General features: G+C 46.9%; 1 protein-coding gene across 3 annotated transcripts in view; it reads right to left on the minus strand.

Moving 5' to 3' along the window:
• Positions 1 to 27,238, minus strand: part of OTUD5 (OTU deubiquitinase 5) — a 260,721-nt gene that overhangs the window by 78,042 nt on the left and 155,441 nt on the right. For all 3 annotated transcript variants that reach the window (XM_029610434.1, XM_029610423.1, XM_029610412.1), the window contains exons 4-5: positions 2,116 to 2,272; positions 1,778 to 1,926 (exon numbers count right to left, since the gene is read on the minus strand). In XM_029610434.1, coding sequence (XP_029466294.1) covers positions 1,778 to 1,926; positions 2,116 to 2,272 — 306 coding nt within the window. The remainder of the gene's footprint in view (positions 1 to 1,777; positions 1,927 to 2,115; positions 2,273 to 27,238) is intronic.

Here is a 27,238-nt window from a genome sequence, read left to right on the forward strand (position 1 = left end):
AGGTGCTCGTCCTTCCTTCAGAGGTGTAGGCACTGGCAAAGCTGAATGGGGGCTATATGCCTTGGCATCTCTGCTGGCCTAGGTGAAGCTTCCTCCTCGGAGGAACTGGCAACGACCACCGTATCAGTAAGAGGAGGCATCAGTGCCCCGCTGGGCACAGGTGTCCCGGGTGCCAGCTGGGTGTAATGCATAGATGAGCGAATTGAGCTTCTCCAGCAGCGGTTCCAGAATGGATGGTCCCGGCTCCAGTGCCGTCGGTGCCACAAGACCAACGCCCCGCAACACCCGTTTCATCGCCAGCTAGACTTGCTGCTCCAGCTCCTCCTCGAATGCTGCCGATGCCAATACGGACTAGGAGGAAGGAGAAGTAGCCAGATCTTCAGAACTATGAGGTGGATTGGTGAATGGCATCAGGACTGGTGGATGTCGCAGACCCCCGGCATTAATGGAGGACTGGTGCTCCTCGCCACAGGGTCGCTTCAGGGGCATTGTGGCATGAGCCGGTGCAGCCTTGTGTCTGGCATCGTGCATCCACGGTGACTAATGCCAATGCTTCTTCAGCTACCCCTCGATGCTTGCCTGGTTATTCCTCAGTGCAGAGACCAATGATGAGGAATCCGAAGTCTTCGGCCTGGAGGAGATCGATGGTGATCGATCTCTAGCACCCCTATCCGCTGACGGTTCCAATGGCACAGACGGTCCTGCCAATGTCGATGGCACGGTGTCCATTGGTGCAGCTCCAAGGTCAATCGATGCCAATGGCTCAGTCTTCTTCAGGCCAAAAGGCTGCTCCATCTTGTCAAGCCGAAGACTACGTCCCTTCGTGGTCATTTTTGCACGTAAGCGGCAATCCCGGACGTCATGCGATGCTCCCAGACAGAGGACGCATATCTCATGGGAGTCCGTCCAGGGCACCAGGGGCATCAGCAAAACCAGACGTGGCCAAGACAGGACAAAATAAAAGGGCTGCAAAATCAAAACTGATGGAGGCAAGTGCCGACGGCCAGTGGGCACCAAAGCACTGCCGCCATGGGGGAATTGACTGCGAAAGGAAACTTATTAGAAATGTCGAAAACTCTGACTAGGAACACTACAGGGAAGTACCAAGAGGGTGCCAGCATCGAACATTGTGATGAAAAACAGGCGGAAAGCGAGAAATAGTGAGAAAAAAGAAGTTTTCCAAAAGGCCAAAAAGCCACAGTGAACTCACTTACGCCGCGATGCTTACAGCTCAGTGGGAAAAAATAGACTGGAGAGGGACCCCCACATGGACGCATGCTCAGTGTGCCAAGTCAAAGTTCTAGAGACTTTGACATAAGTTTTTCATGTCTGGGCTCCATCTGATGATGTCACCCATGTGTGAGGACTACTATCCTGCCTGTCCTCAGAGAAAAAATTTTAAACACTGAAAAACCTAATTAATTACAAAAGTGAAATTGGAGGCGGCTATAAGAAAATTACTTTTGTGCTACAATAAACAGGAGAGCAAAAAACATCTGTTGAGCATCACAGACAAAACAAAATTACAAGGGATCCTGCATGTGCTCAGTGAAGCATGTAGGAAGTTCTGGAAAGCTTTTTAAAACAATGATCCAATCTGAGATTCTATGGATGCTACCCATGAATATGGAATGCATCTCTTGTCCTTGAGAGTCTGTAATATAGAGGGATCTGTATCAAAGAAATCCCATTGCACGTTTTAATGACTAACAGAAACCACGGGTATCACACACCAGAGGGTATGATCTGTGGCTCACATGCCAGTTTGGTAACTCACCCCAGGTTTGAAGGATGGTAGCCCCAGGCCTACACCGATTGTGGCTTTGTTGGGGTTCACCACAGAGTTGTAATGGATGTTCCGGTGGTAGCTGACCCGGATGGGCTCATCCTCATTCTGTTGGATACCATGAAATGTGTTGATGGGTTCTGAAAAGCAAAGTGGCAGGATAAGATCTGCCTTTACAGAGAATGCAGACAGCATTCTTGCAAACTAATAAATGCAAGGGTACCTGAGGCAGGAATGGAATCCAGGGCTAGCTGCTGTCCCCTCCAGATAACATGATGGGGCAGAACCAGAGTCAAAGCAAGCAGCTGGTTGAGACCCATTGCTCTCACCTGTGCCATATTGGTACACCTCCACAGGTCGGTTGTACATTTCGGCCATGGCCTGCATCTCAATATGATTACCATGGCAATTGTTTTTCCGCTTCCTGTTGATATATGTGGTGAAATCTTCCGTCACATAGCTGGAGAAATAGTCAGCATTTTTCATCTGTGAGAAAAAACACACACATATATAAATAGATATAAGCAAATGTTAAATGAAATCTGAGCAATTAGAGAACAGAACACTGCCAGGTACTGAGGTCTTGATGCAGAAATATCAGCAAGGGAAGGGGTTAACAGCATGCTAATAAAAGTTTATAATGATTGTTACATAGATGCAATTTAAAAAAAACCCAACTATTTATTCAGGTAGAAAACAGATTAGATATTGAATACTGACATTATGAAAAAAATAACACAAAACATGATTTCAAAAAAGCCATAAAAACTTACTTATTTTCACAAGCCTTTCCTAGCTCATAACATTAATCTAAGCAGGTTAAAAGTGTCACTCACCTTTATTCAGTCTGTACTTCGAGTTTAGTATTCAATACTCTTATTTTTGGTTTTATACCTTGTTTGATTATTATGTATGTTCCTTTTAATTGTAAACTGCCTAGTTCCACTTTGCGTGTGTATATGCGGTATATAAAGACCTTTTAAATAAATAAATAAATAAATACATACATACATTGTAACCAGCTATGAAATGAGTTGATAAGAGGGAAAATCAAACTGAAATAAATAATCTTAAATCGAACATCTCTTCCAGTACCCATAAAACTCAAATATAAAGGATCTGATTATGCCAAATTTTCACCTTCATATCTTGGTGTAATTTTACAAGTCACCTTTGCTATAACTGAAAGACTTACCTATGCACACGTCTTCACCATGCCACTGCCAAAATTCAGGCAGAGGCTCCAATTTTCAGAAAAATTGGAGAAATTACTTACCTCATAATTTCCTTTTCCTTAGTGTAGACAAATGGACTCACAACTAATGGGTTATGTCCTCCCCTGAGAGGGAGTCAGGTTTCAAAGCTGACATCACCCTAGATCAGTGATGGCCAACCTTTTGAACTCAGTGTGTCAAAATTCATAAAAAAAACGAGCATAACTCGGGTGGTGTGTCACTTCTAGAAAAATCCATAATTTTGTGATATTTGTAGCTCTAATCAATAACAAAGTTATAATTTTAATATATATACTGTATTTATTAATAAAGCAAAAACAAATAATTCTTTACCTTACCTGCTTAGTGACTTTTTTGTTGCTGAATTTCATTGGCTAAATCTTCAATTGAAGGTTGGTATTTCGTACACTTCAAGTCCAAGCAAGCGTTACAAACTTCATCTGTCAGTTGATTTTTTATTGGCTCCCATTCATGTTCACAACACTCCCTCCCCATCTCCCAGGCATGCACACATTCATTCTCACACACACAGACCCCCAGGCAGGCACCCATGCATTCACACACATACACCCCCAGGCAGAGTCCCATTCATTCACATTCACACACTAAAGGCAGACCCCCCCTCGCTTTCTTTTGCCAGCAACCTCAGAACCTCTCTCATTCCTCTGCTGCCACTGTCACTGATGCCGCGTGGCTATTGCGGAGGTGCCAATTGCTGCTACTGACACTGAAGTCCATTCTGCTGCCTCCTCTGTGCAGGCCCCGTGGGCTTCCACTTTCTCCATGCTGATCTCGATCCGTAGAGAAAGTGCTATTCTTGCACATTCCCAAAGATTACATGTGCCAATCACTAAAAAGTAATTATTTTTTTTTTGCCTTTGCTGTCTGATCTTAGTTTTCCAATTGGTTGGTCACAGGCTTTTTTTTCACCTTCCCTTTCTTATTTTTTTGCCAATTCCTTTTATATTGTCTTTTTTTCTGTTTCTTTTTTCTCCATCTTCTTCCCTCAAACACACAGTCAGGTTCTCATTCTCACATGCATTTCTCTTTCTCACACACACACAGGCTCTCACTGGCACATGCTCTCTCTCATACAATCATTCATACACACAGGCTCTCACTGGCACACGCTCTCTCTCATACAATCATTCATACACACAGGTTCTCACTGGCACACGCTCTCTCTCATACAATCATTCATACACACAGGCTCTCACTGGCACACGCTCTCTCTCATACAATCATTCATACACACAGGCTCTCACTGGCACACGCTCTCTCTCATACAATCATTCATACACACAGGTTCTCACTGGCACACGCTCTCTCTCATACAATCATTCATACACACAGGCTCTCACTGGCACACGCTCTCTCTCATACAATCATTCATACACACAGGCTCTCACTGGCACACGCTCTCTCTCATACAATCATTCATACACACAGGCTCTCACTGGCACACGCTCTCTCTCATACAATCATTCATACACACAGGCTCTCACTGGCACACGCTCTCTCTCATACAATCATTCATACACACAGGCTCTCACTGGCACACGCTCTCTCTCATACAATCATTCATACACACAGGCTCTCACTGGCACACGCTCTCTCTCATACAATCATTCATACACACAGGCTCTCACTGGCACACGCTCTCTCTCATACAATCATTCATACACACAGGCTCTCACTGGCACACGCTCTCTCTCATACAATCATTCATACACACAGGCTCTCACTGGCACATGCTCTCTCTCATACAATCATTCATACACACAGGCTCTCACTGGCACAAGCTCTCTCTCTCTCTCACACACACACACAGAGGCTCTCACATGCTGTCTCTGCAAACATTCAGGTCCTCTCTCTCAACTCACCTCATACACGCACTCTACGGGCCCTCAGCCTCTCTCTCACCTCTGGGCCTCCTCTTCGCGGGTCGCCGCAGGTTGGGCTCTGCAGCGGCCCTGATCTTCTCGGGCCGCGGCAGCCCTGCTACCGGGCCTCTTCCACTTCTTGGGCCGCTGCGACTTGGGATTCGCAGCGACCCGCGGCGGCTCCTCCTCTTCTGCACGCGCTGATTCTCTTCCTCCTTCCTGCCCACGCGGCTCCGGCAACGTTTACTTCCGGGGCCGCACAGGCAGGAAGGAGGAGCATCAGCGCGTTTGAACGCGATCTTTGTCTTGAGCCTCATCGCTGCGACGCATGAGCCTCCCTGCGCCCGGGGGCATTGGTGGAGGGTAGGGGGAAACTAAAAAACACATTTTAAAGGGTCGGCGCAGCTGAAAAAGAAAAGGCTCGGCACAGCCGATAAAAAAAAAAAAAAAATTCCTGATAGTCCTTGAAACGCTGCACGTGTCAGCCAAAACGACTCGGCGTGTCACCTCTTACACGCGTGTCATAGGTTAGCCATCACTGCCCTAGATATACCCCTGCAGTGACCTCAGCCATTCAGTATTCTCTTCAAAAGCCATTGTGAACATACTATTGAAAAACTTAAATTAAATTTGATTACAACGTGATAATAACTTGATTAAAAAATTGATTATTATAGATGCCCTGATCAAGGGATAGGATGATGGCTTACCCATAGCCTCTTAGAATCAAGATTCACCTCATGGGTGATTCCTTGGCACTGTTCATGGGCAGCCATGGGTGGGATGCTAAGTCCATCTGCCTACACTAAGGAAAACGAAATTATCAGGTAAGTAATTTCTCCATTTTCTAGCGTGTAGCCAGATAGAATCAGGACCAATGGGATGTACAAAGCTACTCCCGAATCAGGCGGGAGAGGCTGCCCGTGGTCCTGTTAGCACTGCCCTCATAAAGGCTGCATCCTCTTGGGCCTGGACGTCCAGCAGATAGAACCTGGAGAAGGTATGCAAGGAAGACCATGTCGCTGCTCGGCAGATGTCGACAGGAAACAGTAGCTTAGCTTCTGCCCAGGATACTGCCTGGGACCTAGTGGATTGAGCTTTAACCTGAAGAGGTAAAGGTTTCCCTGCCTCTACATAAGTTCCTGTGATCACTTCTTTGATCCAGAGAGCTATGGTAGCTTGCAAAGCTGTTTTGCCTTGTTTCCTTCCACCGTGAAGAGCAAACAAGCGGTCTGTCTTGTGCACTGGTTCTGAATGTTCCAGATACTGTACTAAAAGCCTACTGACGTCTAAGTGGTGTAGGAGGCAGTACTCTTCCGTTTCCTTGTGTCTATCTAGGGACGGTAAGGAAATGGAATGATTCAGAGGAAACTCCGAGACTACCTTTGGCAAGAAGGAAGGAATGATGCGAAGCTGTAACGTTCCTGGAGTCAACCGGAGGAACAGCTCCTGACATGACAGCACCTGCAGTTCAGAGATGCAACGAGCCAGGCGTATCGTCATCAAGAATATAGTCTTCAGCTTTAACAGGTGACTACATTATTATGTGGTACTCCTTACCTTCTCTCTCCAGGCTAAACGAATAAGAGAACTGATTTTGGGATATTGCTTTTGTGCTTTTCAATAATACTTATAGCTGAGCACAAGATTATGGTTATTATACAAATTATACTTATAAAAGAAATAACTAACTTGTAATAATTTTCATATTGTTACTAATAATTTATTTGGCAGAAACTATAAATAGTAAAAGTAGGCTAAACAATTGGCACCCGATCAGGGACTTGAAAACAGGAGAGCACATGATCCTTAAGACACGAGTGTTGCTCATTGTTTTTATGACTGACACAGGCGAAGAGACAGACTGCGCAGCGGCTGAAAGGAAGGCCCTGCTAAAAAGTCCAATACTAGATTGAAGTTCCATAGGGGGACTGGCCCCTTTAAGGATGGTCAGAGGTGTTTAACCCCTTTTAGGAAACGGGCCAAGTCCAAATGTGTCGACAGGCGGGCTCCATTCACCTCGCCTCTGAAACAGGAGAGAGCCACCACCTGGACCTTCAAGGAGTTGAGGGACAACCCTTTGTTCAGTCCATCCTGTAAAAATTCCAGAATCATGGGGATCTTGGTCGTCCGAGGGGGCATCCTGTGTTCCTCGCACCAGGCCTCAAATATTCTCCAGATTTGCACGCATGCCAAGGACATCGAGAACATCCGCGCGCGGAGCAAAGTAGCAATTATTACCGCCAAATATCCACGCTTTATCAGGTGAGCCCTCTCAATGGCAAAACCGAGTTGGGTCCCTGTGAAGGATCAGACCTTGTTGGAGAAGGTCCCTGTGCGGAGGGAGGCATAGGGGGCTCTCCACCAGAAGCCTCCGCATGATGGCATACCACGGGCATCTGTTCCAATCCAGGGCCACCAGAAGTACTAATCCTCTGTGGTGTTCGATCATGTGAATGACCTTGCCCAGCAGAGGCTACGGAGGGAAGCCACACAGTAAATCCTCCTCTGGCCAGGTCTGGAGAAGGGAGTCGATCCCTTGAGAGTGCTGATCTCTTCTGCGACTGAAGAATCAGGGGACCTTCGCATTATGAGGTGTGGCCAGTAAGTCGAACAATGGGAGGCCCCAGCAATCTATCAGGAGCTGGAAGGCTCTGGTTGACAACATCCATTCTCTTGGATCCAGATTCTCCCTGCTGAGAAAGTTTGCTCTGACATTGTCTTTTCCTGTGATGTGGGAGGCAGAGATCCCTTGTAGATTTAACTCCGCCCATTCCATAAGAGGGTCTATTTCCAGAGACACTTAGTGGCTTTTGGTTCTTCTCTGGCGGTTGATGTAGGCTACCATTGTTGTGTTGTCTAACATCACAGAGACTGCCTGCCCTGGAGTCTGTGGCTGAATTGCAAACACACTAATCTGCAACTCGGGCTTCCAGGCAGTTTATGTTCCAGCGTACCTCTTCCTTGGTCCATCGCCCCTGGGTTGACAATTCTTGACAGTGAGCTCCCCACCCTCTGAGGCTCACGTCAGTCGTGAGAACTAGCCAGTTTGGTGGGGACAGGCTTACACCCTTGCTTAGGTGAACTTCCTGTAGCCACCACTGGAGCCAAGAATATACTTCTGTCGGTAGGAGGAGGCGAATCGAGTAATCTGAGAAAGTGGGTTCCAACATGACAGTAGGGAGTGGCCGCATGTGTGCCCTCACCCACAGTACTACCTCCAGGGTTGACGCCATCAGGCCGAGGACCTGGAGATAGCTCCACACTCTGGGGCGCATTGTGTTTGTCAACGGATGCACTTGGCGCATCAGCTTCCTTATCCGCAAGGGAGGGAGGAAGACTTTGTCCTGCTTGGTGTCGAACCAGACTCCCAGGTAACTCTAAGGACTGGGAGGGCTTGAGGCTGCTCTTGTCCATTTTCACGACCCAACCAAGTTCCTGAAGCAGGGACATGACCCTCCTGGTCACCTGGAGGCTCTCTTCCGACTTCGCCCAGATCAGCCAGTCATCTAAGTAGGGGTGCACCAGGATCTCTTGTTTCCTCAGTGCCACCGTCACGACCACCATAATTTTGGAGAACGCTCTGGGGGTGGTTGCAAGGTGAAAAGGCAATGTCCAGAACTGATAATGGCGGTACAGTACCGCAAAGCATAGGAAACGCTGGTGGTCTTGATGGATTGGAATATGAAGGTAGGCCTCCAAGAGGTCCAGGGAGGTTAAAAACTCTCTTGATTGTATGGCCATTATGACGGAGCGAAGAGTTTCCATGCAGAAGTGAATTATCCGCAGATGACGAATGATGCTCTTGAGGTCCAGGATGGGGCGAAATGAGCCCTCCTTCTTGGGTACGATGAAATAGATGGAATAACACCCCATATCTTCCTGGGGTGTAGATACTGGAATTATAGCCATCAAACTGAGGAGCTTTATCAATGTAGATTCCATTGCAGCTTCTTGTGCTGGGAGTGGCAAGATGACATCATGAACATGTCCCGAGGGATGCTGTGAAATTCCAGAGCGTATCCTTCTCGTATGATGTCCAGTACCCATTTGTCTGACATGATCTCAACCCACCACTGATAGAAGAGGGATAGTCGGCCCCCTAAGTACACGTCCCGTGGATGGGTCGGCCAAACTTCATTGGGAAGTTTGGGTCGAACCTGAGCCCAAACCAGTTCCTCTTTTTGGTTGTCGGCTCGGAAAGGACTGAGACTTTCCCGAGGGTCGAGATATCTGAAATGACGAGTTTCTGAAGGGCTGAAAGTGCTGAGAGCCTTGGCCCGACCCCTCATGGGTGAGGGGCGCTGCAACCTCTTTTTCTTATCTTCCGGTAGCCAAGGCACTGGAGATTCACCCCACTTACTGGCAAACTTTTCCAATTCGCTTCTGAATAGGAGGGATCCCTTAAAGGGCATCTTTGTGAGGTTTGCCTTAGAGGTCGCCTGGCCACCACCACGGAGACTATTCCTCTGGCTGGTACACACTAGCTTAGAGCTTGCATCTGCTAGGAAGGCTGCAACGGGCTCCATTACCTCTGTAGAATGCGCCCCTGAGCTATCTGCTTCGCTCGAGAGAAGCAGACACGAGTAAGCCTCCAGGACACAACAGGAAGCAATCTGCAGTATCACTGCTGTCATGTCAAAGGCTTGCTTAAGGATGGACTCCAACCACCTACTGTGTGCATCCTTCAAGGTCACTCCTCCCTCTGCTAGGATTATAGAACACCGTTCCCGGTTGAACACGGGTACAGTCACTGCATCGATTGTTTCCCATTGTATCGAACACAATCATGAGTTTGATCAGTTGAGATGGACAGTAATAGACAGCTTTGAAGGCATTGGAGTCAGACTACTTTCAATTAACGGGAACAACTTTGGATTTTTAAGTTGAATGCTGAACAACCCGCGGATTTAAACAACCAATTGGATTGGATGTCCTTGACGTAAAGGAAGATGATAGGTTATTCCAGGAAACCCAGGTGACTTTAAATAGCCATGGAGAAATTAGTTTGAGTATCCACTGAAAAGACACGCAGAGGAGATGTGTGTTACACCGAGGACGCTCTGAGGATGTTTGTTACACCACATTACTTCAGACGGTAAAATAAAAAATGACACCTTTTGTTTTCATGAAAGGTTTGCGATAAACGATTCCTGAAGAAGGCTGGTTGCCGAAACTTGTGCAAGTCGGACATTTCACAACGAAAAAACAAGGGAAAATGAAATACTAACCAAGAGCTAAATATACTATTGACATTGTTTTATTGAGAAACAACGGAGGAGCATTCATTGATTAAGAGCAAAGAATAACATTGCGGGCGGTGTGAGAAACATAGAGGTTGTTGTGCACATATTGAAAAGAAAAAAACATTTTTCAAAAAAAATATTTATATGAAATTAACACATTTTATTGCCACATGTTGCATTATAAGAATATATTAAAGATGAATTTTACTATTAAACATAGGATGGAGGTGGTGAGTTAATGATTAAAAAACGGATTGTCTGCGACTCTATGGGTGGGGACACTGAGTATTAGTATGAAACCATCACCCCTTCCTACATAACATTTATTGTTGGTCAAAAATCCCATCAATTGCGGCAATAATATTTGTGATACAGGCAACTTTCACCAAGTTAAATATTTTTACATTGAAGGTATATTGGAACCTGGTGTTGTGAACGGGTTGAAAGATTGTATGTATTTTAAGACATCTGGTTATAATTCTTCCTTTACTGGAGTAGATTCTGCCATTTTTCTAGAGGTAAGCAGAGAAAGCAAAATTGCTTACCTTGTAATAGGTGTTATCCCAGGACAACAGGATGTAGTCTTCACATGTGGGTGATGTCACAGACTGAGCCCTAGTGCGGGAAAACTTTCTGTCAAAGTTTCTAGAAACTTTTGACTGGCCCTGTGAGGCCACTGAGCATGCCCAGCATGCCATGATATTCTCTGCCATAGGGGTCTCTCTTCAGTCTCGTATGTAGCAATAAGCATTAGCAAAAATAAAATAATAAAAGGTATGAGACCCAACTCCGCGGGGTGGCGGGCGGGTTTCCTGAGGACTACATCCTGCTGTCCTGGGATAACACCTATTACAAGGTAAGCAATTTTGCTTTATCCCAGGACAAGCAGGATGCTAGTCCTCACATATGGGTGATTAGCAAGCTGGAGGCTGAGTCATTTTGTATTGAAGCAACAGTTAAGTCTTGTTGGAGAAAATGAGTCAGCCAAAGATCACAGCAGGTTGGATGTAGGAGGAGTTGGGATTAAACTGGAAACAAGTTCTTTAAAACAGATTGCCCGTAAGCTGGATCTTGTCGACCTTCTTTGTCCAAACAGTAATGAGCTGCGAAGGTGTGAAGAGAACTCCAGGTTGCTGCTTTACAGATGTCAAGGATTGGCACTAAACGATAGTGTGCTACTGAGGTTGACATTGCTCTTACTGAATGTGCCTTTACTCGCCCTTGAAGAGGAAGGCCTGTTTTTTCGTAACAAAACTGTATGCAATCTGCTAGCCAATTGGATAGAGTATGTTTACCCACTGCTTTACCTGGTTTGTTGGGATCATAAGAGACAAACAGTTGAGTAGATTTCCTGTGGACTGCAGTGCAGTTTATATAAAATACTAGTGCACGCTTTCAGTCCAAGGTATGTTAGGCTGTTTCTCCTGGATGGGAATGAGGCCTTGGAAAGAATGTGGGTAAAACTATGGACTGGTTCAAGTGGAATTCCGTAACTACCTTGGGAAGGAATTTTGGATGTGTTCGGAGAACCACTCTGTCATTACACCCATTTTAACCTCTCTTCACTGGCTTCCTATTTCTGCACGAATTACCTACAAATCTATGACCATCATTCATAAAATCTTAAATGATGATCTTCATGGTCTAAAAGGCTTAAACATAACCCCCCAAAACCCACAAAGAAACCTACGCTCCAACAACACAGGATTCCTAAACATCCCCACCTTAAGAGACGCTCATCTTTCAACTACGCGAGAAAGAGCATTTTCCATTGCTTCCCCCAAAACTTGGAACACCCTACCCATAGAACTGAGGACCCAGCACATCCAAAAAACATTTAAAAAAGACCTAAAAACATTTTTATTCCACAAACTCTATTCTAACTATCTGACACCTGATCATCCCAGCACTCAACAGAACTCGCAAGCATAATCCTCCTCCTTCATGCTCTCCTGATGTACCCTCCTTTTCTACCCCTCCCTGCTCACTCCCTTGATCCGTTAAGTTCTTTGAAAATGTTCTCCGCAATATTCTGTTATTCAACGACTAAGAAAATATGTTGATTGTTCACAAAACCCTACTGTTCCCAACTACATAACTACTATGTTAACTCCATTTGATTGTAAGATAATTGCATATGTTGGATGATAATTGCAGATTTGTAAACAGTTATGATGGCTCTACCGAATAACGGTATATAAAACCCTACAAATAAATAAATAAATAAATGTAGGAACTTTGTACAGGGTGAGTATGTGACAAGTGCTTGTAACTCACTAACCCTTCTAGCTGATGTAATGGCTATGAGGAAGATAGTCATCCATGTGAGAAATTTAAGATCACATGAATCTATGGGTTCAAAAGGAGAACGCATGAGCCTTGTTAAAACCAGATTCAGGTCCCATTCTAATACTGGTGGCCGAATTGGTGGTTTAAGGTGAGTTAAACCTCTCATAAACCGACTGACAAGAGGTTGTGTGGAAATAGGTGCATCTCCCACCTTGTTATGGTCAGATTGCACTTAAATGTACCCTTACAGATGAAGTCTGGAGACCAGAGTCTGAAAGATGGTATAAGTATTCTAGTAGAGAAGTTGTAGAGGAGGAAAAAGGATCTGCCTACACCACAAAGTAAACCGTTTCCATTTCAAAGAATAGTTCTTACGTGTGGAAGGTTTACATGAAGCTAGAAGCATTTGAGATACATTAGTGGAAAGATTGAGTGGCTGTAAGATCAAGCTTTCAACATTCATGCTGTCAGGGATAGGGATTGAAGGTTGGGATGGCGCAACAGACCCTGATCCTGAGTTATGAAAGTGGGAGCTACTCCCAGGCGAATTGGATCCCTGACTGAGAGGTCTAGAAGTGTGGGAAACCATACTTGTCGAGGCCAATATGGGGCTATGAGTATCATGGACCCCTTGTCCTGTTGTAGTTTCACTAGAGTTTTGGTTATGAGCGGTATTGGAGGATATGCTTATAGTAGGCCTGAGTTCCAAGGGCGAGCAAAGGCGTCCTTGGCTGGTTGGTTCTTCTGTTTGTGTAGAGAACAGAAATTGTCCACTTTGTGATTCAGGTGTGATGCAAAGAGGTCTACTGTTGGTTGACTCCATTGTTGAAATATCCTGGTCGCTATTGAAGGATCCAGGGACCATTCGTGTGGGTGGAATTGACGACCGAGTCGATCTGCCAGGACATTTTGAATGCCTGCCAGATAAGTGGCCCGGAGAGACATTGAGTGTATCAGGGCCCAGGCCCAAATCTGTGCAGCTTCTTGACAAAGAAGGTACAAGCCCATGCTCCCTGTTTGTTGATGTACCACATGGCGACTGTGTTGTCTGTTTGGATCAGAACAGTCTTGTGTGAAAGGCAGTTCTTGAACGCATGCAGCGCATAACGTATAGCGCGAAGTTCCAGGAAATTGATTTGAAATGTTGCTTCGAGTTGTGTCCAAGTACCCTGGGTTTGGAGATTGAGTATGTGAGCTCCCCAACCCAAGGTGAATGCATCTGTAGTTAAAGTTATCTGTGGGACTGGTTGCTGAAAAGGTAGGCCTTTGCGCAAGTTGTCCATGTTTGCCCACCAAAGTAGAGATAATCTGAGTTGGTGGGTGACTTGAATTGGATAATGTAGTAGTTGAATGGCTTGGATCCATTGTGATCTTAAAGTTCATTGGGTTACTCTCATGGCTAGCCTTGCCATAGGAGTGACATGAACTGTGGAGGCCATGTGGCCTAGTAAAGTTAGAAACTGATGAGCTTTCGCTTGTTTCTGTAAGTAAATGGATCTTGCCAATAGAGCAAGTGTGTTTGCCCGATCTACGGGTAGAAAGGCCTTTGCTAGGTTGGTGTTCAATTCTGCTCCTATGAATTGAAGCAGGTGAGTTGGAATGAGATGGGATTTTTGATAATTGATAAGAAAACCCATGGAGTGAAGTAGAGTAATTGTTCGAGTCAGAGAAGTGAGAGCTCCTTGCTGAGATTGACTCCTGATGAGCCAGTCGTCCAGATATGGGAAACCATGGACATTTTCCTTGTGCAAGTGTCCTGCTATTGCTGCCAGACATTTGGTGAATACTCTGGGAGCAGATGCCAGTCCGAATGGCAGAACTCTGTATTGGAAGTGGTGATGGCCAACCATGAAACGCAGATACTTGCGATGAGGAGGGAATATGGGAATGTGAGTGTAAGAGTCTTGAAGATCCAGAGAACAAAGCCAATCTCCTGTTTGAAGAAGTGGAAGCATGGTGCCTAGAGAAACCATCCTGAACTTTTCTTTTTTCAGAAATTTGTTGAGATTTCTGAGGTCTAGGATGGGACGTAGGCCTCCGGTTTTCTTTGGAATGAGGAAATAACGGGAGTAGAATCCTCTGCCCTGCTGAGTACAGACCTGGCTCTCAGAAGGATGAATAATTCTACTTGTAATTGAATTAGTTGAGAATTTTGTTGTGGGAAGTAACTTGGTGGAGATTCTGGTGGAATTGAGCGGAAATTTAGTTTGTAACCTCGAGAGACTATGGAGAGTACCCATTGGTCTGATGTTATATTTAGCCAATGTGTGTGAAAATAGGATACTTTTCCTCCCACTGGCAGGTCTGGTCAAGGATTTAGAAGTTTGGGGGAAGTATCTTCTTGGCCTATAGTAAGGACGCCTGATTTCTCTTCGAGGTAGGCAACGAGAAGGTGGTGTAGAGGAATCTTGTGGCATTTGAGACAGTTGACGTAAAGTCTCTGTATGGTCCCTTAAGCTGATGTACTGCTTCTTGGACCTTTTCTCCAAACAAGTTGTCTCCGAGACATGGTAGGTCCACAAGTTTTTCCTGGACCTCAGGCCTGAGGTCCGAGGCCTTAAGCCATGCCCATCTACGAGCGGTGGTTCTAGCAGCTGCTGCTCTGGAAGCCGTTTCAAAATTGTCATAGACAACCCTCACCTCATGCTTCCCGGCTTCTAGGCCTTTGACGACTATGGCCTGTGCTGGTTCCTGAAATTGCGTAGGCAAGGAAGTAATAATTTCTTCCATTTGCTTCCATAGGTTCCTCTGATACTGCGTTAAATACAATTGGTAAGCAGAGATTTTTGTGTTCAAGATGGCACTTTGATACACTTTTCTCCCTAATGAATCGAGAAACCTATGGTCTTTACCAGGTGGAGTTGATGAGTGTGGGCGGATACGTTTAGACTTTTTCTGTGCAGATTCTACTACCACAGACTGGTGTGGTAGTTGTTGTTTCTGATATCCTGGAGCTGTCTGCACTAAATATGTTGTGTCCACACGCTTATTTACTGTGGAGACAGAAGATGGATGCTCCCAGATGCGGCGTTGAAGATCCAAGAGAACCTCATGGAATGGAATAGCAAACACTTGTTTAGGTGGGTCTACAAACTGTAGAACTTCTAGAGTTTGTTGTCTAGTATCCTGTTCTGCAGTTAGTTTAAAGAGAATGGAGTCTGCCATGTCCTGAATGAATGTTGAAAAAGATAAATCTTCTGGAGGTGATTTTTTTCTCTGGTCTGGAGGTGAAAGTTCAGACATGAATCCCTCAGAAGATGTTACAGACTGCTGGTCATCCCAAGAGTCGTCTGGGTCATCTATATAAGGAGACCGTGGGGAAGATCTGGGAGGGTAATGAAGGCCTGAAGGGCCTGGCTGTGGATCATCGGAAGAAAAGAAATGTGAAGTGTCCTGAGCCTTTGTTGCTGACAGTTTGTCAATGATATTTTGATATCTTTGTAAAAGACGTCGATAGAATGCGAAATCCTGAGGTTCAGTAGTCTCAGATGGTGGTTGCAACGACGGTACAGTAGTTGTCATCGAAGTAGTAGTCAGTAGAAGTGTTCGGGGGGGGTTGTCGAAGACTTCGACGTCGCTGGCATCGAGATCGGCATCGACGAGCCTGATGGTATCTGGGCGAAGATGGACGTCGATGCTGTGGCGAGTCTCGGTGCCGTAGTGATCGACTCCATGGTTGTCCTCGGTGCCAACAAGGACACCGGCATCGATGGGCCCACCAGCATTGGTAATACAACCAGCAACGATGCTGGTTGCATCGGCGGGATCGCCGGAGGTGTTTGATTCTTTAAAGCCTGAATGACTGCTTGTCTGATGAGATCAGACAATTCCGGCTGTACAACTGATGGAACCAGAGCAGTTGTAAGCGGTGGCGGAGGCTGCGATGATGCATCCTGTGCAGAGGTCTGCGGAGGATCTGGCATCGATGGTGGAAAAGGCCCAGGCGTTGAGGGGACAGATATTTCCTGGGTCCGTGGCTGCTTTGCTGTCGATTCCTCCGGGGCGTCGATGCGGACGACGACGGACGATGCCGCCAATGGCGATGCTTTAATTTATGTTGGTCGGCCGACTTCGCCGATGCTGTGGACGATGGCGAGGACGGACAATCACCCGATTCGTCCGGACGAGATTTTTTAAGTAATGCTTGCTTAGTCGCTCCGGCCGGAGACGACCTCAATGATTTTGAAGGGGAAGGAATCAGTTGTAGCTGGAACAAATGTTCCATTTTTTCCTGCCTAGCTTTTCGCCCCTTCGCCGTCATCTCAGCGCATTTGGGGCAAGTATTTACGTTGTGTTTTAAACCGAGTCACAGGACACATTCAAGATGTGGGTCGGTGATCGACATGGTTCTATTACATATGGGGCATTTTTTGAAGCCCATAGCCATTGTTTTTTATCAACAGCCGTCGAAAAAGAATGGGAACTCGTTAGAAAAAATGTTTATTTTCAAAAGATGAGAAATCGAGACCGAGGTACTCACACCAGCCAGTGGAAAAAAACCCCGAGAGACTTCTATGAGAGAGAATATTGAAAAATCTGTGACTTTTCAGTCAGAGAATGTTGTGAGAAAATCGCAACGGCTCCTGTCCCGCGATACCCATAGCAGCGCGGAAAAACGAAGACTGAAGAGAGACCCCTGTAGCAGAGAATATCATGGCATGCTGGACATGCTCAGTGGCCTCACAGGGCCAGTCAAAAGTTTCTAGAAACTTTGACAGAAAGTTTTCCCGCACTAGGGCTCTGTCGGTGACGTCACCCATATGTGAGGACTGGCATCCTGCTTGTCCTGGGATAAAGTCATATCCTCTGGTGGAGTAGTATTCCTAGCTGGCTCTAGTGAAGGGTCTGAAAATAGGAGTAAGTATCACAAGACAAAAGAGAATCATTGTCAGAATCAGAGATTAGAAATTGAGGTTCCCTTGATGAAGGTCTATTCTTTGAGGCTGTGAGATTTCTCCCTGTGAATAGGAGTAATAATCTGATGTAGTGGAATATGATATTTGTGATTTCAATTCAGAAGAAATCTTTTCTAAAATGGGTTCTATGAGCGAAGGGAGCGTGGACGGGACTTTCTTCATATATTTATGAAAAATCTCCAACCATAATTTTTTGCCTGAAAGGATGGTACTCGGGTGCAGGCCGCTGAAGTGTTACTGAAGATGTGCCCATCTCTGGTACCAGAACTGGTGGAGTATGTTTACCAGCAGGAGGTTTTAGTGTGGTTTCTCCATGCAGATTTGTAGTCTTGACTCTGGAACGTTTCGGAGCCGTGATTTTCAGCACAGAGATAATAGATGTCAACAGCGCAGAGATAGTGCTGGAGATGAATGGTGATGCTCAGAAAGAGTTCTGGACATGTGCCCCAGGGAAACAACAACTGACTGATTAAGGTGGAAGCCCAACACTACTTTAGGAAGAACTTAGGGTGTATACACAGAACCACCATATTATGAAAACATTTACAGTAGATAAATAAGTCACTAGGGCCTGGAGCTCAATGACAGCAGAACAAAATGACTGCCATCAAAAAAATTACCTTCCAGTTGAGATACTTCAGCTCAAAGGACTCTCCTGCGTGACATCTGTGATGCATGACAGCAGATGCATGCTCAGTACAGCATGCCAAAGCTTTATAGAAGCTTTACTAAACTTCACCAGAAGGGTTTTGTTGGAAGATGTTACCCCAACCTGTGAGGATTACTACATCCTGCTTTCCCCTCTGAGAAGCATTGTAATATATATAACAGGAGAATTTTCACAATTTTAGAGCCTTGAATAAAGTCAACATTTGTAACCCCCAAATTTTACAGCAGAATCCAGTGCAATCAGAGAAAGCAGAGTTGCTTACTTGCAACAGGTGTTTTCTGAGGATAGCAGGATGTTAGTCCTCACACATGGGTGACATTATCAGATGGAGCCTGATGCGGAAAACTTATGTTAAAGGTTCTAGAAACTTTGGCACTGATAGGGATCTATTTCTCTCCTTTGTCTGTTTGGCATGTGACCCTAGTGAATCACATAGCTTTTGTGTGAAAGTTTCTAGAAACTTTGACTAGGCATACTGAACATGCCCAGCATGCCCTATATCACGTATCCTGCTTTCCTCGGAGAACACCTGCTACAGGTAAGCATCTCTGCTTTCTCCGAGGATAAGCAGGATAGTAGTCCATACACATTTATTTTATTTATTTATTTAACACTTTTCTATACCGACCTTCATGGTTAGAGGAACATGGATCAATCCCTAGCTACAGGCTGTTCCCCAGCACAAAAGGGGATCAGACATACAACCAGGTGCCAACGGACACAACAATGGTGCTTTTGGTAACAGAGGGGGAGAAAGCCTGAACCCAAACAACGGACCCTAAGTTCGAAGAGTTGGGTTCTACACCTCAAACAGGTTCCAGGGAACACAGTGGCCGAACCTACTGTCGCGTTAGCCAATGCTATCCAGACAGTAATGTGATGTGAATGTGTGCCATGTCACAGCCTTGCAGATATCCTCCTCGGGAACTGCTCGCAAGTGGGCCACTGTTGCTGCAAGGGCTCTGACAGAATGAGCCTTGACATCACCCCCAAGATGCAGTCCTGCCTGGGCATAACAGGACGTGCAATCTGCTAGCAAATTAGATAGAGTCTGTTCGGCAATGGCAATGCCCAGCCTATTCTTATCAAAAGAAACAAAAAGTTGGGTGGACTGTCTATGGGCTGCTGTCCAATCCAGATAGAAGGCTAAGACTCTCTTGCAGTCCAAACTGTTCAGTGTTTGTTCACCTTGGTGCGAATGGAGCCTGGGAAAGAAAATTGGCAAGACGATTGACTGGTTAAGATGGAAATCCATCACCACCTTAGGCAGGAACTTAGGGTGTGTACGCAAGACTACCCTGTTATGATAAAACTTAGTGGAAGGGGGATATGTCACTAAGGCCTGGAGCTCGCTGATCCTGCGCAATGAATAGACCGCCACCAAAAATAAGACCTTCCAGGTCAGGTACTTCAGGTCACAGGTGCGCAATGGATCAAAAGGAGCTTTCATCAGTTGAGCGAATACCACGTTGAGGTCCCAAGACACAGAGGGAAGTCTTAGGGAAGGCTTCATTTGAAGCAGGCTCCACATGAAACGTACAACTAATAGTCCTGGGGGAATTCTGTGCTACTGCGAAGCGCAGAATTCCCCGCCCCTGCACAGAAAATAGCAGAGGAGACCCCGGCATGCTGCGAACAAAGTGCGTCCCACGTGTGCCGCAGAACATGCTCTGTTCTCGGCGAAGATGGAGGCCCTCGTGTGCCGCGAACAGAGTGTGCTCCGCTCGCGGTGAAGACGGAAGCCCTGGTGATAGAGAATGTGTGTCTGTGTGTGAGGGGGGGGTGAGGGTGAGAGAGAGAGCAGGAGGGTGTAGAGAGAGCATGGGAGGTAAGAGTGAGGCGGGGGGGGGGAATCTTGAGTGTGGGTTTTAGAGAGGGAGAGCCTATATGAGGAGATTGTGAAGGAGTGTGTATGTGTGTGAGAGATTGGGAGTTCATGTGTATGAAAAAGGGATCGTGTGTATGTGAGGGTGCTAGCTTGTGTGAAGGAATAGCAAATGTTGCTTACCTGTAACAGGTGTTCTCACAGGACAGCAGGATGTTAGTCTTCACATATGGGTGACATCACAGGATGGAGCCCAATCATGGAACACTTTTGTCAAAGTTTCTAGAACTTTGACTGGCACCTACTGGGCATGCCCAGCATGGCACTAAACCTGCAGCCAGCAGGGGTCCCCCTTCAGTTTTGTTTATAACTATAGGAAGTGCCAAAAAATAAAATAATAAAACGTAACGAACCCAACACCGCAGTGTGGCGGGCGGGTTTCGTGAGGACTAACATCCTGCTGTCCTTTGAGAACACCTGTTACAGGTTAGCAACATTTGCTTTCTCACAGGACAAGCAGGATGGTAGTCCTCACATATGGGTGAGTACCAAGATGAGGATGTCCGAGTATGCACCAAATGTACCAAAGACGTGCAACAGGCACACCACTGGGGTGGAATTTGGCAGAGGGCAACCTGAACCCTAACGGGCAGGCGGAAGGGTGTTGGTACATCAAGTTGCAAAAAGGTTGCGCAAGACAGATTGGCCGAAGATGGAATCTTGTCTTCCAGCCTTGTCTAAACAATAGTGGGCTGTGAAGGTATGGAGAGAACACAAGGTAGCAGCCCTACAAATATCAGGAAGCGGCACCGAGCATAGGTGCGCTACTGAAGTTGCCATGGCCCTGACAGAGTGTGCTTTAACACGGTCTTGAAGTGGAATGCCTGCTTGCTGATAGCAAAAGGATATGCAGTCCGCTAACCAGGAGGAGAGAGTCTGCTTACCCACGGGCTGTCCCAGTTTGATTGAATGGAAAGAGACAAACAACCGAGTGCTTTTCCTGTGGGCAGCTGTACGGTCTAGATAGAACGCTAGAGCTCATTTACAGTCAAGGGTATGCAGAGCCTGTTCTCCTGGATTGGAATGGGGCCTGGGAAAGAAGGTAGGTAGTATAATGGATTGATTAAGATGAAACTCCGATACTACCTTAGGCAAGAACTTAGGGTGAGTGCGGAGTACTGCCCGGTCGTGCAGAAATTTAGTATACGGCGGATAGGTAACTAAGGCTTGTAATTCACTAACTCTGCGAGCAGATGTGATTGCCAGGAGAAAAATCACTTTCCATGTGAGAAAACGAAGATCACAGGATTGGAGAGGCTCGAATGGTGGTTTCATGAGAAGTGGAAGTGGAGGGAATGCATATAAGAGACCGATTGCCCATGAGAGGGAGAACGCATCTCTTGGCTGTGAGTGTTGGCTGCTAGTGAGAGAGCAAAAGTTCTCTACTTTGCGGTTTTGAGGTGACGCAAAGAGGTCTATGTGGGGATAACCCCAACGTTGGAATATTGAGTCCGCTACTGTAGGGTCGAGGGACCACTCATGTGGTTGAAAGGCGCGACTCAGCTTGTCCGCCAACACATTGTCCACTCCCGGCAAGTAGGTGGCCCTGAGGTACATCGAGTGGGAGAGGGCCTCCGCCCATATCTGTGCCGCTTCCTGACACAGTGGGTAGGAGCCCGTCCCTCACTGTTTGTTGATGTACCACATGGCCACCTGGTTGCTCGTCTGAATTAGGATGACTTGGTTGGACAGGCAATCCTGAAATACCCTGAGAGCATACCTGATTGCTCGTAGCTCCAGGAAATTGATTTGGTGTTTGACTTCCTCTGGAGACCAAGCTCCTTGGGTCTGCAAATTGGCGACATGTGCTCCCAAGCCGAGGTTGGAAGCATCGGTGGTGAGAATTATTTGAGTGTCTGGAGCCTGGAAGGGTAGGCCTTGTGGGAGATTGATCTGATTTTTCCACCAGGCTAGAAACTGACGAAGTGGGTCGGTGATGTGGACAATGGTCGATAGTGGTTGGACGGATTGAGTACATTGTGACCTTAAAGTCCACTGCATGACTCTCATGGCCAAGCAGGCCATTGGGATAACCTGTACTGAGGACGCCATGTGTCCCAGCAGGATGAGGAAGTGGCGTGCAGTTGAGCAGTGCTGAGACTGTAGCTGGTGTGCGAGAGAAATGAGAGTGAGAGCTCGCTGTCGAGGCAGAAACGCCTTTGCTTGAAAGGTGTCCAAGTCTGCCCCTATGAAGGACAAAGTTTGAGATGGGACTAAGCAAGATTTCACGTAGTTGACGAGAAATCCTAGAGAAATCAGAGTGTGTAAGGTGAGATGTAGGGACGACAGAGCAGCTTGCTGAGTGGGAGCCCTGATCAACCAATCGTCGAGATAGGGGTAGACGTGAACACCTTGAGTCCTGAGGAAGGCTGCTACTACTACGAGGCACTTGGTGAAGACTCGTGGTGCAGATGCTAGGCTGAATGGTAGCACTCGGTACTGATAGTGCTTGGGGCCTACGAGAAACCTCAGAAATCTGCGATGAGAAGGAGTTATTGCAATGTGTGTGTTTGCGTCCTGGAGGTCTAGAGAGCAGAGCCAATCTCCTCTTTGCAGAAGAGGAAGGAGGGAACCCAAGGTTACCATCTTGAACTTTTCTCGTTGGAGGTACCTGTTGAGGGCACGTAGATCCAGAATTGGATGAACGCCACCTGACATTTTGGGAATTAGAAAGTACCGGGAACAGAATCCTAGGCCCTGTTGGGAGTAGGGCACTGGTTCTATTGCTCTGGACTGGAGGAGGAGGGAGACCTCCTGTTCCAGGAGTGATGAGTGTTCGGAAGTTCCCCACGTCAGCCGAGACTGGGAATCCGGTGGGATGGAGAGAAAGTTCAGGTGATAACCTTGAGAGATTATGGAAAGGACCCACTGGTCTGAGGTGATTGCATGCCACATGTTGTTGAAATGGCACAATCGACCTCCTACTGGTATCTGTGGCAGTGGAAGCTGGCTGCTGCTCTCTATGCAGGAGTCAAAAACCAGAAGCAGGGCCCGGCTGAGGAGCTGCTTGTGGCTTTTGTTTCCGAGGTTAATGAGACTGGGCCTTCTGGAAAGGTCTTGTGGAACGACTTCTAGATGGTGGTGGATAGGACTTCTTTGGATGGAAGAATGACTTTTTAGTGTCCTTCCTGAATGGCTGTTTGGAGGAATACTCAGAAGGCATTACAGACAGTTGGCGAAGGGTCTCATGATGCTCCTTGAGTTCCGCCACCGTCCGTTGGATCTGTTCGCCAAACAGATTGTCTCCTATGCAAGGCAGATCGATAATCTGTCTTGTACTTCAGGGCGCAAGTCCGAAGATTTAAGCCAGGCCCATCTTCTTGCAGAAATAACAGCTGCAGATACCCTGGAAGCGGTGTCGAAGATATCGTAAGAGGAACCAGGGTTTGTAGCTGTTCCTGGAATTGCTGAGGCAGTGACTCTGCAAAGTCCTGTATTTGCTTGAATAAGACTCTGTTATACTGGGTCATATACAGCTGGTAAGAGGCGATCCGAGAGATGAGCATTGATCCCTGGAAGACACACCGGCCAATGGCATCCAGGAATTTCTGCTCCTTACCTGGGGGGGGGGGGGGGGGGGGGGGGGGGGAGGAAGAGTGGGGTTTTGAGCGTCGTGCCCTCTTTTGGGCAGATTCTACAACCACAGATTGGTGATCCAGCTGAGGTTTCTGGAACCCTGTTGCTGACTGAACCAAGTAAGTTGTATCTGCCTTTCGGTTGACTGGAGCTACCAAACCAGGGTGTTCCCAGTTCTATTTGAGAAGATCCAAAAGAACATAATGAATAGGGATGGAGGTTATTTCCTTGGGAGCATCCAGGAATTGTAACAGCTCCATCATTTGGTGCCTATCATCTTGTTCAGTCTGTTATTGGAAGGGAACCAACTCAGACATTTCCTTCACAAAATTTATGAAGGACAAGTCCTCTGGAGGAGAACGCTTCCTGCTTTCAGTAGGAGAAGGTGGCGATGGTAAATCATTGGTGTCTGGAGATGAATAGGCAGTCCAGGTGTCATAGGGATCAGCACCTGTCCCTCTTGGAACCTGAGAAGGACGGGACAATGGTATTCCTGAAGGTCCTGGTCTAGGCTCTGAAGGCAACGATGAAGGCATCGAGGGCATCGATGGAGGGATCGGTGGTGCTGATGGCGGCATCAGCATCGATGGCTGAGGCATCGACAGGACTACCGATGGAGGAAGACGGAACGGTGTTTTTCCTCCCGATGAAAGAGTAAGTGGAGAAGGCACCGGAGCCATCGGTGATCCGGGATCCTTCGAAAGCAGCGGTGCCAATGCTGCCGGAATGGGATTGGTGGTCGGTTCCGCAACTGGCACCTGTTTTGGCGCCGGGGGAACTTGGAATCTGTGCATCGCCTTATCAATGGCCTCCTGAACCATCCGGTCCAGTTCTTCACGGAGACCTGGAGCAATCAGCCCCGGCTCCGGAAGGAGAGAATGAGGCAGAGGCATAGTCGGAGAGACCACTGTTAAAGGTGGAGTCGCGGCTCCCAATACCCGTCCACGTGAGGGTTTCCTCGGTGACCCGGTGCCAGAAAGGATCGATGCCTTTTCTGGACAGGATTTCTTCGATGGCGGCCTGGACGATGGCGAAGTCTATGATTTTCCTTCATCGATGGTCCGATGCTTACGGTTTCGATTCCGATGTTTCTCTCTACGATCCCCTCGGCCCTGAGGGGGAGTAGAGGTAGTCGATGGCCGGGAAGTCGTTGATGGTGGACAGTCACCGGCCGGTGCCCGATGCTGGCGTGAAATGGACGGTGCTGGTTCGGACGACGTCGATGCAATAGATGGCATCGGAGTTTGAGAATGGAAGAGAAGTTCCATTTGTTCCATTCTGGCTTTGCGACCTTTTGTGTCATTAAGGCACATTTGGTGCAAGTCAGGACATCATGCTCGCACCCGAGGCACATTACACAGACTTTATGAGGGTCTGTTATGGACATGGTGCGAGTACAGTCAGGGCACCGACGGAACCCTGACGCCATGGGCTTTGAAAAATTGAGCCGCAGTGCGGTCGACGGCCAGTAGGCCACAAGGGCCAAACTCGACGGGAATCGACGGAAAACAGGTAAAAGACTTACCGGAGTACTGCGGAATCAAAAATTCGAAAGGGGGACCCCTGTGGGGTATGAAAGTTTTTAGTAATTCCGTGAGGAAAATTCCTGTCAGGAATCTCTGTGGAGCTCCTTAACCCGCATGGCTATTGCTGCGCGGAAAAAAGAAGACTGAAGGGGGACCCCTGTTGGCTGCAGGTTTAGTGCCATGCTGGGCATGCCCAGTAGGTGCCAGTCAAAGTTCTAGAAACTTTGACAAAAGTGTTCCGTGATTGGGCTCCATCCTGTGATGTCACCCATATGTGAGGACTACCATCCTGCTTGTCCTGTGAGAATGTGTATGTGTGAGACAGAGGCTGTATGAAGGGGTGCGTGAGAGAGACATAGGTAGCCTGTGTGAGGATCTATCTGTGAGAGAGAAAGGGAGTTTGTGTGGGTGTGTATGCAAGAAAGAGGGCCCTGTATGAGGGGATGTGTGTGTGTGTGTGTGTGTGTGTGTGTGTGTGTGTGTGTGTGCAAGAGAGTAAGGGAGCCTGTATGAGGGTGTGTGTATGTGTATTAGAGGGAGGGAGCCTGTATGAGGGGCAGTACTGAGAACGGGGTCAAACTCTGGGACTGGCAATAGAGTGGAAGGAGTTGGGCCTAGAGTTGGAGGGGAGAGATACTAGCAGGTGGAGGAGTTGGGGCCTGAGAGGGCAAAGTGGCCAGGGGAGTAGGGAGAGCGAATGGAAGGGACACTCACAGTGAATTTCTAGGGAAATTCTGCTCAAAATATTTAAAATTCTGTATCTTTAAGTAATAACTTTTTTCTGTATTAATTTAAAATGTAATTACTTAAAGACTGTCATGTAAACTGTGTTATTTTGACCAATATAAAGTTTGCACAATTTTAAGTTTTTGTGTGCAGAAATTTAAATGTTTTTGCTCAGAATTCCCCCAGGAGAAAGCTATAGGCTGTACGGAGATCGGCTTACCATATACACTGTGGTGGTATGCACCAGTTGCACTAAGATGTACTCTGATGGAGTTGGTTTTTAAGCCAGTCTCTGAAAGGCGTAGAAGATAATCAGGCAGTTTTTGTGTGGGGCAGGAGAATGGATCTAGGGCCTTCTGCTCACACCACATGGAAAACCTCATCCACTTCAGTCCATAGGACTTTCTAGAAGCCACAGGGACTCTCAAGATAAATCCTCAAAGATCAAACAGCTGCAGGATTAACCTCTCAACATCCAGGCTGAAAGTGACAGGGCCTAGAGGTTGGGATGCTGCAGCCTGCCTTGATTTTGCATGATGAGATCTGGGGAAGTCCCCAGACTGTTCGGTTTCTGGATGGACAACTCCTAATGGAGTGGAAATCAGACCTGTTTTGGCCAATGAGGGTCTATGAGAATCAGTTCCCCTGCCTTGCGAAGTTTCGAGAGAGTCTTCGCCATTAAGGGAATCGGAGAATATGCCTACAGAAGAGCCTTCCCCTAATGAGGGGCTAAAGCATCTGAGGCAGGCTTGACGTCTGACCTGGACAGGGAGACGAACCGAGGCACCTTCCTGTTGCAGGAGGATGTGAAAAGATCTACATCTGGGGTCCCCCAGATGCAGAATATCCGATTCTCTACCCTCCTGGTCCAGGGATCTCTCATGGGGTATGAAGGGTCGACTCAGCCTGTCTGCTACCATGTTCTTCGTCCTGGCCAGGTACATAGTCCTGAGCACTATCCCATGAGTCAGGTCCCATGACCAGATCTGAACCACTTCCTGACACAGGAGGTATGATCCCGTGCCTCCCTGCTTGACGACATACCACATGGCTACTTGGTTGTCGATCCGGATCAGGACAACTTTGTTGGACAGCCAATCTCTGAAAGCCCATAGTGCATACTTGGTCGCCCGGAGCTCCAGGAAGTTGATTTTACAAGAATATTCCTGAGCGGCCCACAGACCCTGGGTGCCGTGTCAAGGCACATGAGCTCCACACCCCTGGGTAGATGCATCTGTGGTTAACACAATTTGAGTTGGGAGAATTTTATTTATTTATTTATTTATTTAATGTCTTTTTTATACCGATAGCCGTTCACACATCGTATCGGTTTACATTTAAACAGGAACCATTGGGCAGAACCCTTACATATAACATTGCAAACAGGTTAACTTTTGGGCAGGGCCCTTACATAAAATTGAGAACAGCAAAATCACTATATACATATCATCAAAACTATATACAAAAGATAAGTACAAAAGATAAGAATCCGAAAGGAAA

Source organism: Rhinatrema bivittatum, chromosome 1, assembly GCF_901001135.1.
Source record: "Rhinatrema bivittatum chromosome 1, aRhiBiv1.1, whole genome shotgun sequence".
Taxonomy (NCBI): Eukaryota; Metazoa; Chordata; class Amphibia; order Gymnophiona; family Rhinatrematidae; genus Rhinatrema; species Rhinatrema bivittatum.